Here is a 13,546-nt window from a genome sequence, read left to right as displayed (position 1 = left end):
TTAAGAAAATGAATCAAACAAATTTTCCTTCATACACGATTTTCAAATTTCTAATTCACCTGTGAACAGACTTCAACAATAAAAATAAAAATAGAGGGCTACATTAAAAAGTTTGAGAGGTACTCAAAAATATCAAAGTGCATTCGATAAACATTGTTATCCAGAAGAAGAAGACAACTCTGTCTATAATTTTAACATAAAAAACTTTGTTGAGTTTTTTCGAATCTTTTCGACATATCTAATTCCCAAACTCAAAATTATTGAAAAAAATTCTAATCAAGCGAGACATGCAAATATCGCCCAGTCATGTGTCATTGTGTGTAAACAAGTTACGAGGTCTCCCGTCCGCACGTTTTTATGTCAAAAGTAGATACGAGGAAAGTTTTCAAGAATGTGTGAGTGAAGCTCGAGCACACATCGCCTCCTGCCGATTTAAATAAAACCCGCGACGCGACTGGGAATTTACTCAGTGTCGGAACATCGAGCGTTGAACGTAATTTGAAATTTCAAAAATAAAGTTGATAGAGTGATCGTTTTTCCTCGACAAAAATTATGGTCGCCCGACTTCACGTGTGCTTGTGGCTGCTGTGGTTGGGATGTCTGTGCTCCAGTGCCGCAAAGGCAGATGACGGTAATTCCCCTTCTGCAATATGTGGGATTGCGCGAGTCCGAGCCGGATATTGGAATTGCTTCCCAATGATTTCGAGAATTGATGGCTTGTTTGGCATTGAAATGCCAGGGGATATGACTATTTATTATCTGTTTTGTGAACGGCAGCTCCAGCCCACCTTGATAACGCAATGCCGAGCTATTGCCATTCAAATATGGTTGAATTGTGTATTCAGAGATAATTGAATGTTAATCAATTCAGTAGTGAAGTGGTTGCACGAGATAATTGAATTCCACTTAGGCTTTGGTTTTTTGGGAATTCCTCGGGATTGAAGGAAGATAGCGGAATTCTTGTAAGGACCTTTTTTGTGGAGCGTCAAAAGAGCTGCAGAAAAGGTCTTGAGAAGAATTCTCCTATCTCTATTAGATCCAGAGATATTCATAAAAAATTGAATCTGAATCCCAGTTGATGAGAAACGAAACGATTGAATTCAGACGTTAGTTTCTGCGAAGAATCTTGAAAATGAGGGGAGATGGCAAAAATCTTCTGAGGACCTTTTTTGTAGCTCTCATTCCGCTCTACAAAAATGTTTTTACGAAGAATTCTCTTATCTCTATTAGATCCAGAGATATTCATAAAAAATTGAATCTGAATCCCAGTTGATGAGAAACGAAACGATTGAATTCAGACGTTAGGTTCTGCGAAGAATCTTGAAAATGAGGGGAGATGGCAAAAATCTTCTGAGGACCTTTTTTGTAGCTCTCATTCCACTCCACAAAAATGTTCTTATAAAGAATTTTCCTATCGCCCTCAGATCCAAAGATATTCATAATACAAAGGAATAATTTCCTCCCTCAAATGCACACAAATCATCACGAATCGTCTAAACGAAAGTAAAATAAGAGTATAAAACCCAGGTATGACACCAATGTAAACAGCATCTATCCACGAATTTATATGAATCCCTTTTTTTATTTTGCATATTCTTTTCTTCTATTATAACTCTTTCTTTTATATTGATAAGCTGAATAAACTTATAAAGTTTCGTGCTATAATAAAAAAATATATATTCGTAAAACAGCAGCCTATTCATCAAATTGACTTATCTCGTTCCACAGAATTTTCCAAATTCACTCATTCCGTTATTACTTCATCCAAATAAACATTTTCCCCGATAACCCGCGGGTCACCCACTCCCGCCAATTGATAAACACGATCTGGAGCGTAAACTAATGTCAATACCAACTAGAACAAATGTCTAATCCCCTGAGAGTCACATGTAATTACCCCAAATTTCGCTTTTCCACATTTTTCCTCAATTAAAAATGATCAATTTCGCTCATTTATGCCGAATAGAAAACCACTGTCGCATGGAAACCGGAGAGCCCGGAGAGTGCAAACTACTGAAAGAATGCCCCCCTCGGATAGTGGAGGTTCGCCAGGGCAGAAGACATGCCGAGTCCGCAAGATGTGGGTGGGATGGATTAGATGAAATCGTCTGTTGTCCCACTAAACTTCAGGAAAAAATTGGAATTCGACCCGCCGATTTAGGTACTCCCCCCATTTTTTTCTTCCTACACGTGTTTTTTTCCTCCTCTCTCTCTCTCTACATCGCCACGAACAGAAATAGAATAGAAGACCCATCGGAGTAACGATAAATAACTATTTTATTCCACGAATGCACGTATGAAAAAATCGTATAAAAATTTTCTGTATGGATTGCGTATAGAATTTCTGTTGGATTTTCGTATATGATATTCGGATATTTCTACACACGGACGAAAAAATTTAATAGAAAAACCTATCGAATTCGTTAGAAAATTCTATTGAATTTCTATTGAACTGTTCTATTAGTTTTTGGCCGATTTCTATTGAACATGTCAATAGAATCAGCCACAAACTAATAGAAAGTTTAATAGAAATTCAATTGAATTTTCCAACGAATTCGATAGGTTTTTCTATTAAATTTTTTCGTGCATGCACGGATATTTTTTTTACACATTATTTCTATACGATTTCTGTAGATTTGATCCTATGCGACTCACTGCGACATGTATAGAAACATTTCGTATGGAAATTAAAATTTATGTTAAAATTTATGTATAGAAATAATTCGTATAGAAATATCCGAATATCATATACGGAAATCCTACAGAATTTCTGTACGAAATCCATATAGAAAATTTCTATACGATTTTTCACATACGTGTGGGAGTCGAGTCCTTGATTTTATGTGGTTCTAATTACTTCTGTCGTTTCTCATCTTATTTTTACTTCGAGATCGTCGAGAAAATCGCATCCGGGAGTTGTAAATGAGCGTCAATGTCGCATGGGAGGGGAGGAAAGATCGATTGATCATTTGAAGCCGTTAAAAACCGTTGATCAGTTCCTGATAACAAACGGAGGAATTCTTTTGACGAAAATAACTCAGAGTCCAGCGTTGACCCTTTTTATTCCTCAAAATATCCGCATTCTTCGCAATCAAAATAAAAGAAGAATCTAAAAAAATTTTAGGTCATTATCAAAGAGCGAACAATTCTTCGCTTTTACAAGTAGTCACAAACTTCTAGGAAATTTAGATTAATATGAATTCGTAGAAGCGTTATCGCTCCACTATTTGATTTACTGTTTTCTTCAATCTGGATTTTTTTCCGCAATAGTTAATTGACGAAAACACCTGTCACAATACTCCCAGTAATTATCCTGCACGCTTCTGCCGGAATTAATTCAGCAGCGAAGTGGTAAACCGGTTTGAGTTGACTTATCCCCCAGTTGAGTTTTTGAGGAATATTTCCGAATCTAAGGGAGATAGCGAAATTTTCGTAATTACATTTATTGTAGCACTCAGTTGGCTCTACAAAAAAGATCATGACAACAATTTTCGTACCTCCCTTAGGTTGTGAGATATTCCTTGAAAACTGGTCAATACTCAAAACTGACTTGTACCGTTTTACCACTTCACTACTGAATTATAATGATAAGAAAATGGGTCTCACCGTTTCTGTTCATCAATTGAATGGTCTCGAGAGTAAAAAAAACTACTGGAATGCGGGAAAAAAATCTAAAGGATAGCTTGAAAAAAATCCTTTTTTCTTTCAGGAACAAAGTGAATCCGTGTGCGTCCGAATTATTAATTTGTGCATTGATACCGAAAATTTTGAAATTTTGAAAAATCCTTCGTAGCTCAAAAATTGGAGGCCCAGTTTTTGGCACTTTAACAGTTTTCGTGCAAACGAACAGTAAAAAAATTTTTTTTGCACCAATTATTCGTTTTCAGATCTATATAATTGATCTTCAACGTATGAAAAGTCTCACTCCGATAACCCACGACTTTTAAAACTCATAGTAGTCTCCCCCTGATGACCTCTGATTTATAGCTTGCCAACAATACACGAATGACGTTCTCCCCATAACAACCCCCAACATCGTGGCCGGTATCGAGGCGACCTCCGACCAATTTCCGTACATGGTAGCCCTGGGGTACATCGACAAAACCAAATTACCAGAGAGAGCTATTTTGTACGACTGCGGTGGGGCAATAATCGCCCCGAATTATGTTCTCACAGCGGCGCACTGCGTCGACAATCAGGACAGTCGTGTCCCAGTTCTGGTAATGAAGATGTTATAATGCATCGTTTGTCCGCCAGCCCAATCACTCCAGATAAATGTGAATGCGTAACCAATGTCGATAGGTGCGAGTTGGAGCTGAATCGCTCGACCCCAAGGCTGAGGGTGCACAGTATATCAGGGTGGACAGCGCTATCCCACATCCCAAGTACAAACGCAGTCAAATTTACAATGATATTGCACTACTCAAGCTGACGGATCCGTTCAAGTGGGCGAGAACGGTTAAACCGATCTGTCTCCTCTCGAAACCGATCAGTGAGATTCAGATAAATGTTAATGTCTCGATTTATGTCGCTGGGTGGGGACACACTGGTGCCAATGGAGAGGTGACGGATAGATTGCTGAGAACACCAAGTCTGAAGTAAGTGATAACATTGATGTTTCTTTATCGTGCGGTTAAAGTCGTGTAAACTTAACGTAAATTTTGAAAATGAAAATCTTAAATTTATTCTAAACGGATGTTGAGATGGAGAAATATATTCTGAAAAATATAATTCATTCAGAAGTGGAAAAATAATACATCGTCTCATGAGAAAATGAAGTTTTCCAGATTAGCTAGAAGATTAAAATGATAAAAATTAATAAAAATTTTATGCCAAGTACGAGAATTATCGTCAATGCCAAACTTTTGTGATAAATAATTTATGTTTCTGGGTACCCCGAATGTACAGAATGCCCTACTGCAACGAACAACTATTGTTCAAGAAAATAATTGTAGATAATTTAATGGATTAATTTTTTACTCTCGTCAAAATTAGAATTCACGTAAGACATTATCAATGAAGAATAGTTTTTTTTTCGGGCAATTCAATTTAAATTTAAATTTTTCAAATTTAAATTTAATTTTAATTAAATGGTTAAATTAAAAATTTTGTTTTCCGCAACGACGTACGCCATGATGTTTTGGGAAAACTTTTCTCCTAAAATCCCTCACCACCGAAATAATTTACTCAATGAATCAGATCTGAATTCAATGAGATCTGAATGATCAGAGTTTGAATCGCTATTAAATATAAATAATCTCCAACAGTCTAGTGGCACCTTCTGAATGCTCCGAGTCCTACCGAAGGGTCCGTCAAATTCCCCGAGGTCTCGACGAAACTGTAATCTGCGCAGTCGACGGAGACAAAACAAGAAGAGCAGACTCCTGCAATGGCGACAGCGGAGGCCCCCTCCTGATGATAGATACCCAGGGTGACACTGTCATCGGTGTCACATCATTCGGGAAGAGCTGCGGCAGCATCACCCCAGCCGGCTACACCTCAGTCTTCAGTTTCCTCGACTGGATAGAGCAACAAGTCTGGCCTGACACACAAAGTCGATCCGCCACCGACTGAAATCAATCAAAAGCACCCCCTCCCCCACTCTCTCTAGTCCCCGAACGAAAGCCTGATCATGAATTCAATTAAATGGAAACTGAAGATTTATTACACTTTTTGGTACATAAATTAGTTCTGTAGCTAAAGCATTCGTTTGACCCAAGTAATATTTCTTTATACAAAAATATCAACGATATTCTTGTTCCAAACAGAAAACATTCCGAGAGTCTCGTGGTAAATATCCTTCATACCACATCGATACATTGTATGCAATTACACTATAAGTACAACCTGTATTATATACATTTACCTCTGTCACTTATCTCAAATTATCTCTTATATCACATCACAACTGGTTAATTGTGGAGGGTAGTACAGCCCACAGCAGCTTGGTTTATTTTAATACTGACACAGCATTTTGTCTGCAAAATTAGCCATCACATTAATTTTTTTATATTTATTACTATTTTTAACTTTTTTTTGTCATTCTTTAATTTAATTTTCCATCACAATCTCAATTCAGAACATCAAATGTGTAAAAAAGTTGTGGGGAGACTACTGTATGAGTTTTAAAAGTCGCAGACGATTGGAGTGAGATTTCTAATGCATTGAAGATCGATTGTATATGTCTAAAAATGAATAATTACTGCAAAAAAAATTAATTGTTTATTGTTCGTTTTCTCCGCACACACTCAGTGTTGAAATTTTTGAAAAAATGTGTACAATAACGATTAAGAATTAGTTTTTCGAAATTCGACTCGTACACAACTACTTTCCTTTTGTTTAATGTAAAAATTTGCGCCATTCATAGAAAATAGGCAAAAAAATTATCCTTAAAATATTCAAAACATATTTTTAATTTTTTCAGAAACACTTTTGGGCTGTTTTACATGAATTGTGCAATTTTTCATTGAAAAAAAATGAAACCACTTGTATAGGAGTCGAATGTCAAAAAAGTAGTTCGTAATTGTTATTGCACACATTTTTTTTTTAATTTTGGAGAAAAAGAACGTCCGTTGCTCTAAAGTTGAAGGCCCTAAACTATTTTTAACATTTTGAACAATTAATTTTTTTACGCTAATTATTCATTTTCAGACATATAATCGATCTTCAATGTATGAATAATCGCATTCCAATAGCCCTCGACTGTAAAAACTCATGTTAGTCTCCCCTTAAGGTTTTAGTCCTGTGCAATAGCTCATTTTGTGGAGGAAATGTTGTGTCGATGTTAAAGTACTCCCCAACAATTAAACGCTTCAATACTTCACATTACCGAGCTTCAGAGATTGAAACGCTAAATCAAGTGTTATTTTCCAACATGTCAAGACGAAAAACTTTGAGAGAAAATAATTTCAATCTGAATGCAACGAAATGTTGATTCACTGGGGGCTGTTTTCAGAGCCTATCAGTGGAAACACCTGAGTGATTTTACCGATCCCCTTGGCCCTCCCCTCCCTGAAGAGCAGTCTCATACCAACGTGGAGGTACTCCGGGTGACTGACGAACCTGAAGAGAACTGATGCGGTCTCGTTTGTCTGTAGGCCCTCCTCCTTTATGTCCATTATTCCCTCTATTACGCAGGTTTGTCGGACGTTTCCCACGTGGACTGTCGCTTGGAAGCCGGGGTAGATTGCTGTGGCGTGGTAAACAACCAGAACTGTTGCCTGAATGAGAATAAAACATTTTAAATAGTGCTGCTTTTTTTAATGATGTCAAAGTATTTTTACCTACCCATCGTCTTAAATAATTTTATCTATAGAGCATTCAACTATCTCCTAATTTAATTATTCTTTGTTATGTTATTTTCACATCAAATAATTTCTGTCTGCTACACAATTAGGTGACTCTTTAATTTTAGATCCTAAGATTATTACAACGATTGAAGTAAATGCAAAGTAAATGCAGAGATTATTGAAAATTGCAAAAAAATTGCAGAAAACTCGATTAGATTCGGAATTCTATTTTTTTTCTCAATTTAATTATCGTTTTGGTTTTTCAAGGAAGAAATGTTAAAAAATCAGGATTTAACCCAGTGTCTTACGTGAAAATCAATATTTCCATTGTAATCAAAGATTAAAATCTGTTTTTTTTTCATTAGATGTGAAAAAATCAAGAATTTTTTTGACACCTCATAAAAAATAATCCACCGTTTTGCAAACAAGTTTTATTATTCATTTATAGGATTCCCTCCTGTTTGAAAAAATATCAATATATTGCGAAATTTAATTTAGATAATACTGACTGGGTATGAATTTTTTCAATGTTTTCCATGCAATTTAGTTGAAAAATTAAAAAACTGAAAATATCCAAAAGTACAGCGTAGCCCGGCCGAAGAGTAGAGCGACTTTAACCGTCCAGCAATTGGCCTGTTCCCCCATACGATAAAAATTTTCCAAAAAGTGTGCGAGAGAAAATACCTGGAAGAAAACAGTAGCATGTGGATGATCGCCCACGCTGACGAGGACCATCCCCGGCCTGAAGTGAGGAAGCCCCTCTCGATTGGTGCTCGGCGCCAGAGTGAGACTAGCACTCTGGGAGGCCCTGACGACGCAGCAAGGCGCCTTGTTCCTGTGCAGACTCACCACCTTGACAGGGCTGAACTCGCCATCAGGGAGGGGTCCCACGAGGAGTCTGGCCCCAGGTGCGATGGCCCCCTTGACCAGCAGCCCCCCGAGCACAGGTTCACTGAGTCCTGCCACCCTGAACGTCTCGTCGATTTGAAAGAGACAGGTGCCAGGTTCAGCATCGTCGTTGGAGGACTCCGAGGGTGAGAGGTCCCTGATGAAATTCGTGAGCTCCTCCAGTCCCGCTCCAGTCACAGAACTCACCGTAAACACAGGGATAATACTCGACTCGTAGTCCTGAGGGAGAACCTTGTTGTTGCTACAAAGGACGAGCTCCTTGTCGCAGCCCTGAGCCCTCACAGCGCTCTCCAGCTGCATCAGTGTCTGCCGATGGTCGCACAATCCCAGATCTGTCTTGGTAATCACAATGAAGAAGGGGAGGTGCAGCGCCAGGCAGAGGGCCATGTGCTCCTGAGCAGCTTCGTTCAGGGGAGGTGCCACCACCAGCATCACGTGGTGGGGAGAGTACCTGTTCCGAATAACAGTTCTTTTACATTTCTTGGGAAATACAATTACTAGTCCTTTTTTAGTCTTTGTCATTGAAGAGGTATCAATTTAAATTCATATTTTGGATGTAAAATGATTTGTCCAATTGTCCTTTTGACGATTTCGAATATATTTTCTCTCGAGTAAACGATGGATTAAATGAAACAAATTAGAGGTTCTCTGATAAAACAATCAATCAAAAATGTAATGAAAACGATAAAATACGTGCAATAATAATGATTTTGAAAGTATTACTAATGAAAAATTGTCTTAAGGATATTATTGATTATTAAACTAATTACAAATGATTTGAATGACATCACCCATTGCTAAAGTAGTGGATAATCTTGTCATATTTCATATTCTCCGAGATTCTACAAATTAATGATACTATAACTGCCTCAATTCACTAATTCCTCGTCTCAAGTTTCGTAATAATCAATAAACGATGGATTGAATGAAACAAATTAGGGATTTTCTCATAAAACAATCATTCAAAAATGTAATAAAAACGATAAAATATGTACAATAATAATGATTTTGAAAGTATTTCTAATGAAAAATTGTCTTAAGGATATTATTGATTATTAAACTAATTACAAATGATTTGAATGGCATCACCCATTGCTAAAGTAGTGGATAATCTTGTCATATTTCATATTCTCCGAGATTCTACAAATTAATGATACTATAACTGCCTCAATTCACTAATTCCTCGTCTCAAGTTTCGTAATAATCAATAAACGATGGATTGGATGAAACAAATTAGGGATTCTCTGATAAAACAATCATTCAAAAATGTAATAAAAATGAAAAGATATGTGCAATAATAATGATTTTGAAAGTATTACTGATCAAAAATTGTCTTAAGGATATTATTGATTATTAAATTAATTACAAATGATTTGAATGGCATCACCCATTGCTAAAGTAGTGGATAATCTTGTCATATTTCATATTCTCCGAGATTCTACAAATTAATGATACTATAACTGCCTCAATTCACTAATTCCTCGTCTCAAGTTTCGTAATAATCAATAAACGATGGATTGAATGAAATAAATTAGGGATTTTCTCATAAAACAATCATTCAAAAATGTAATAAAAACGATAAAATATGTGCAATAATAATGATTTTGAAAGTATTTCTAATGAAAAATTGTCTTAAGGATATTATTGATTATTAAACTAATTACAAATGATTTGAATGGCATCACCCATTGCTAAAGTAGTGGATAATCTTGTCATATTTAATATTCTCCCAAATTTTACCAATTAATGACACTACAACTGCCTAAATTCACTAATCCCTCATCTCAAGTTTCGTAATTAATAAAACTTAATTTCTCTCCATTACCAAATTCACTATAATTTAAGAGACTTCACTATAATTACCCCATGAGCCCCAGCAGTGTTGTCCTCAAGTACTTCCTGTGCCCAGCAAGATCAATGAACGTCACGACCTTCGATGCATGCTCACAGATCTCCTCAGCAGTCGTCATCTCGGCGTAATTGAGGACGTGACCCTCAGTGTCAAACCCGATGATCTCGTGGGATATTGAAGACGTTCTTCCAGTCCTAATCTCGTGGAGGTGACGAAGCATGTTCAGTCGTGCCCTCCCCCGGCCATTGTCCAGCTCCCCTTGTGTCAGAACACCCAGGAGAGTGGATTTACCAGCGTCCTGGGACCCCACCACTGCTAATCGAAGATCGATCACGCTGTCCTGATCGTCTCGGTCACCCTTGCGTAGTTTTGTTACCATTACCTCGGCCACTCGCCTCTCTGTGGAGTTGTCGTCGTGGATTTTCTTTTTTGATTTTGCATTTGCTATTCGCTCGCGAAGCACTCGGGTGGTCGCTCCCAGGCGGGATGCCATGTCCCTCAGGGTCTTCAGGGAGGCTTTCATCTCGTCTCGGGACAGGCCTGCTAGTCTCCCATTGTCCTCCACTCCTAGAGTATTCATTATAACCGAATGAAATGAATTTGATTTTTAACAAGACTGAAAAAATTTTAAAATCGAAAAAATGGACATATCACGAAAATTTTGTATAAATGGGTATAAATATTTTGATTGATCTAGGTAGAGCCCATAGAGACGAGTATTTTGAAAGAAGGAAAATTGAAATCGGTGCAGTTTTTGAGATATTGAGACAAAACTAAATTTAAACTTGTTGTTATATCTGAGGGAATCAATGATATCTACAATGAGCCAAAATTTCAGATTTTTTACTACAAATTTCAGTGTATTTATGTTGAATTTTCTAAAAATTAGTCATACATACGGACATGACCTTAAAACTATAGTTTCTTCACGCTTCATACCATTGTAGACCATTTGCAATCAAAATTAGGAAATCGAAAAATCGGTCAGATACAAGGCTTCCAACAAACGCTTTTTGTTTCGAAAGCAACAAAAAGGTTCAGTTTTTGGTAAATCTCTTTGGAATTGGAGGGGAAGTGTGAAATTTTCGTAAATTATTTTTTTGTAGAGCAAAATCGGGGCTATAAAAAAGGTCATTAGAGGAATTCGTCCATCTGCATTAAATTCAAATGTATTATTGAAAGACTAGATCTGATTTGAAGTCAACGCTGCGAAACGAGAATAATAAACTTCATCGCGATTTTAGATTTTTTTCTGTATTTTGGGATCGAAGAATGAAAATCTCCTCAGGAACTTTACTCTGGAGTGAAACGAGAGTTACACTATTAGAAAACAAATCAGAAATGTCAGATTTCACTGAAAATTCAAGGGAATTCAACATTCTTTAGCAGTGGGAAGAAGAGAATTCCCAAACTTACTTGAATTGTCAATGAGAACGTGAAGTTACAGTACCAAATGACTCTAAATTTTACTCATTGAAAATCCAAGAACAAATTTACCTGAATTTCCCTCATTTTTATCAATTTTCGTGAAATAAATGAACTGAAATTTAACGTTTTCACTCATTTCCCTTAAACTTTTGAACTTTTAATAACTCAATCCCTTGAAATTTCAGTGCAACTATAATATGATGACAATTTCCAAAAAGTGTAATCACGGGAAATTTAACTAAAAAAAAAATCAACAGAACCGAAGATATTTCTCAAAAACCAAGTGAAGATTTGGCTTGAACTACTGCAACTTGAGATATTAATTCCACAAAGACTTGTTTTCTCTGAACCCCTTGTAATCAGAAGGAGAATCCAAGCAGTATCCAATTTCAAGATGACTCACGTCATTTCATCACTCTTCACAAAACTGAAACCCTAAATATCTCTAAAAAAACACCTAAAAATTCACCAATTTGATAAATAGCTTCTCCATGTCCCTCCCTGAGTCTCCACTTCATCTGAGTCACCAGGTGTTCAAACCTCTGCGAAGACGGATTAACCAGCTTCAACTTATACTCAATATTCCCCTGCTCGGGCTCTGGAGGCAAGCTCTCCTCATTGTCCTCGTCATTCCCCCGAGTCTCGCAGTCGTTCTTTCCCCAGGACTCCCTCCTCTTGCCCTTGGGTTCCCCAGTGTCGAACAGGGCCAGGAACGACTCCATCTTCACCAAAAGAAAAGTGTTTTTGAGTGTTTTGCCAGGTATTACATCAGCCACAACCAGAACTCTGCAATATATCGAGTATTATTCTCTAAATATCCGGCCTCTTCGAGATATTGTGTACAGTCCAGTAATAAACAGGCACTGGGAAGCCCCTGCGGCAGCATCACGTGACTCTTTGACATTTGTGCGGATGTGTATTGTTACGAAACAAACACACGAGCGTCTGTTACGCCAAACGAACATTGAGATCGAAACAAAAGAGAAGATTGTCAGCAATCGTCTAATCAGGAGTTTATCGATGAGTTTGGAAGACTCGGGTCTTGTCGTGATGAAAATAAACAAAAGGCAGATGTTTGCGATGAAATAGAGCAATATTGACAGCTGAGTTCGAAGGGTTAAGTCAAGGGTCTCTGTTAATTAGTAAGCAATCACCCCAAATTCGTCACGAAATCAAGGATTACACCACAGTATCTGTAATTAGCGGGGAAAATTGGAGCTGCACTGGGCAATTACCTTATCTGTGACCTGTCAGTGCTCCTGGTCCTTCAGTCCCCAGTGCAAATCGAGGAAATTCAAATGTCTAGTTCTCCCCACGAACTAGTGGGCGGCCATGTTTATAGTCGTCCTTCAGGTCCCCTTTGGTGTACCGCCAAGTCACTGGTCTGCCATATGTCAGGTACCTATCTCAAGTTGGCTCGGAGTTTTCAAATTCATAATCTCATTTCACTTTCTCCTTCTTTACACCTGAGGCAATAATGCCATGCTGTCGTTGTTTCGGCAATCGAGGGAAGGGGAATGACAATTTGCTCCATTTTTATTCAATTTTTTTCGGTATTTTTGGTTTCAACAGAGCTGTGTTATTCTACATTTTATTCAATAATTAAAATCTCGGTTAGTTAGATTCGCAAAGTAATTTGAATTGTCACAGTAGAAAATGAAGAGTTGTAGGGGAAAGGAAGATAAAAGGAACGGTTTTTAATTCTTTCGAAGCGTTTGTAATTCATAAACAAATTTATCGATTGACATCAATTTTCAAAAGAAAAAAAACAAGAAAGGCGATTGCTGTTTTTCATTATCGTTGTTGTTTTTAATGGAGAAATCTGCATTTACGAATTATTCGACAATAAAATTTTTATTTAGATTACACTAGCGATGAAATTTGAATTATGCTTTTAAAAAATAGAGCTGTAGGTGAAAGGAAGATAAAACGAACGTTTTTTAATTCATTCGAAGCATTCATAATTCATAAACAAATTCATCGATGTTAAAAAAAAATATCGAAAAAAGTTTGAAGACGATTGCTGTTTTTCATTATCGTTGTGATTTTTTATAGAGAAAACTACATT

General features: G+C 37.1%; 2 protein-coding genes across 4 annotated transcripts; one reads left to right on the top strand and one right to left on the bottom strand.

The window, feature by feature from the left end:
• Positions 1-467: 467 nt before the first annotated feature.
• LOC107037637 (serine protease snake) lies at positions 468-5,878 on the top strand. The gene is made up of 5 exons (XM_015256286.1): positions 468-631; positions 1,967-2,161; positions 3,988-4,220; positions 4,303-4,598; positions 5,268-5,878. The coding sequence occupies exons 1-5, from the start codon at positions 553-555 to the stop codon at positions 5,572-5,574; spliced, it is 1,110 nt and encodes a 369-aa protein (XP_015111772.1). The 5' UTR covers positions 468-552; the 3' UTR covers positions 5,575-5,878.
• Positions 5,879-6,210: 332 nt separating this feature from the next.
• LOC107037601 (GTP-binding protein 2) lies at positions 6,211-12,813 on the bottom strand. Of its 3 annotated transcripts, none has more exons than XM_015256245.2 (5): positions 12,714-12,813; positions 11,936-12,264; positions 10,062-10,617; positions 7,974-8,649; positions 6,211-7,220 (listed from the first exon to the last, which is right to left on the bottom strand). In XM_015256245.2, exons 2-5 carry the CDS (start codon positions 12,198-12,200, stop codon positions 6,936-6,938), a joined length of 1,782 nt encoding a protein of 593 aa, XP_015111731.1. In that variant the 5' UTR covers positions 12,201-12,264; positions 12,714-12,813; the 3' UTR covers positions 6,211-6,935. The 3 variants fall into 3 exon arrangements, with proteins under 3 accessions (XP_015111731.1, XP_015111722.1, XP_015111736.1); XM_015256236.2 differs by having other exon boundaries at positions 11,936-12,200; XM_015256250.2 differs by having other exon boundaries at positions 11,948-12,200.
• Between the last annotated feature and the right edge of the window lie 733 nt (positions 12,814-13,546).

The sequence above is a fragment of the Diachasma alloeum genome, unplaced genomic scaffold (genome assembly GCF_001412515.2).
Source record: "Diachasma alloeum isolate Michigan unplaced genomic scaffold, Dall2.0 Dall_scaffold_00177, whole genome shotgun sequence".
NCBI lineage: Eukaryota > Metazoa > Arthropoda > Insecta > Hymenoptera > Braconidae > Diachasma > Diachasma alloeum.
The sequence above is the reverse complement of the archived record's forward strand: the minus strand, read 5'-3'. Positions and strand labels throughout refer to the sequence as shown.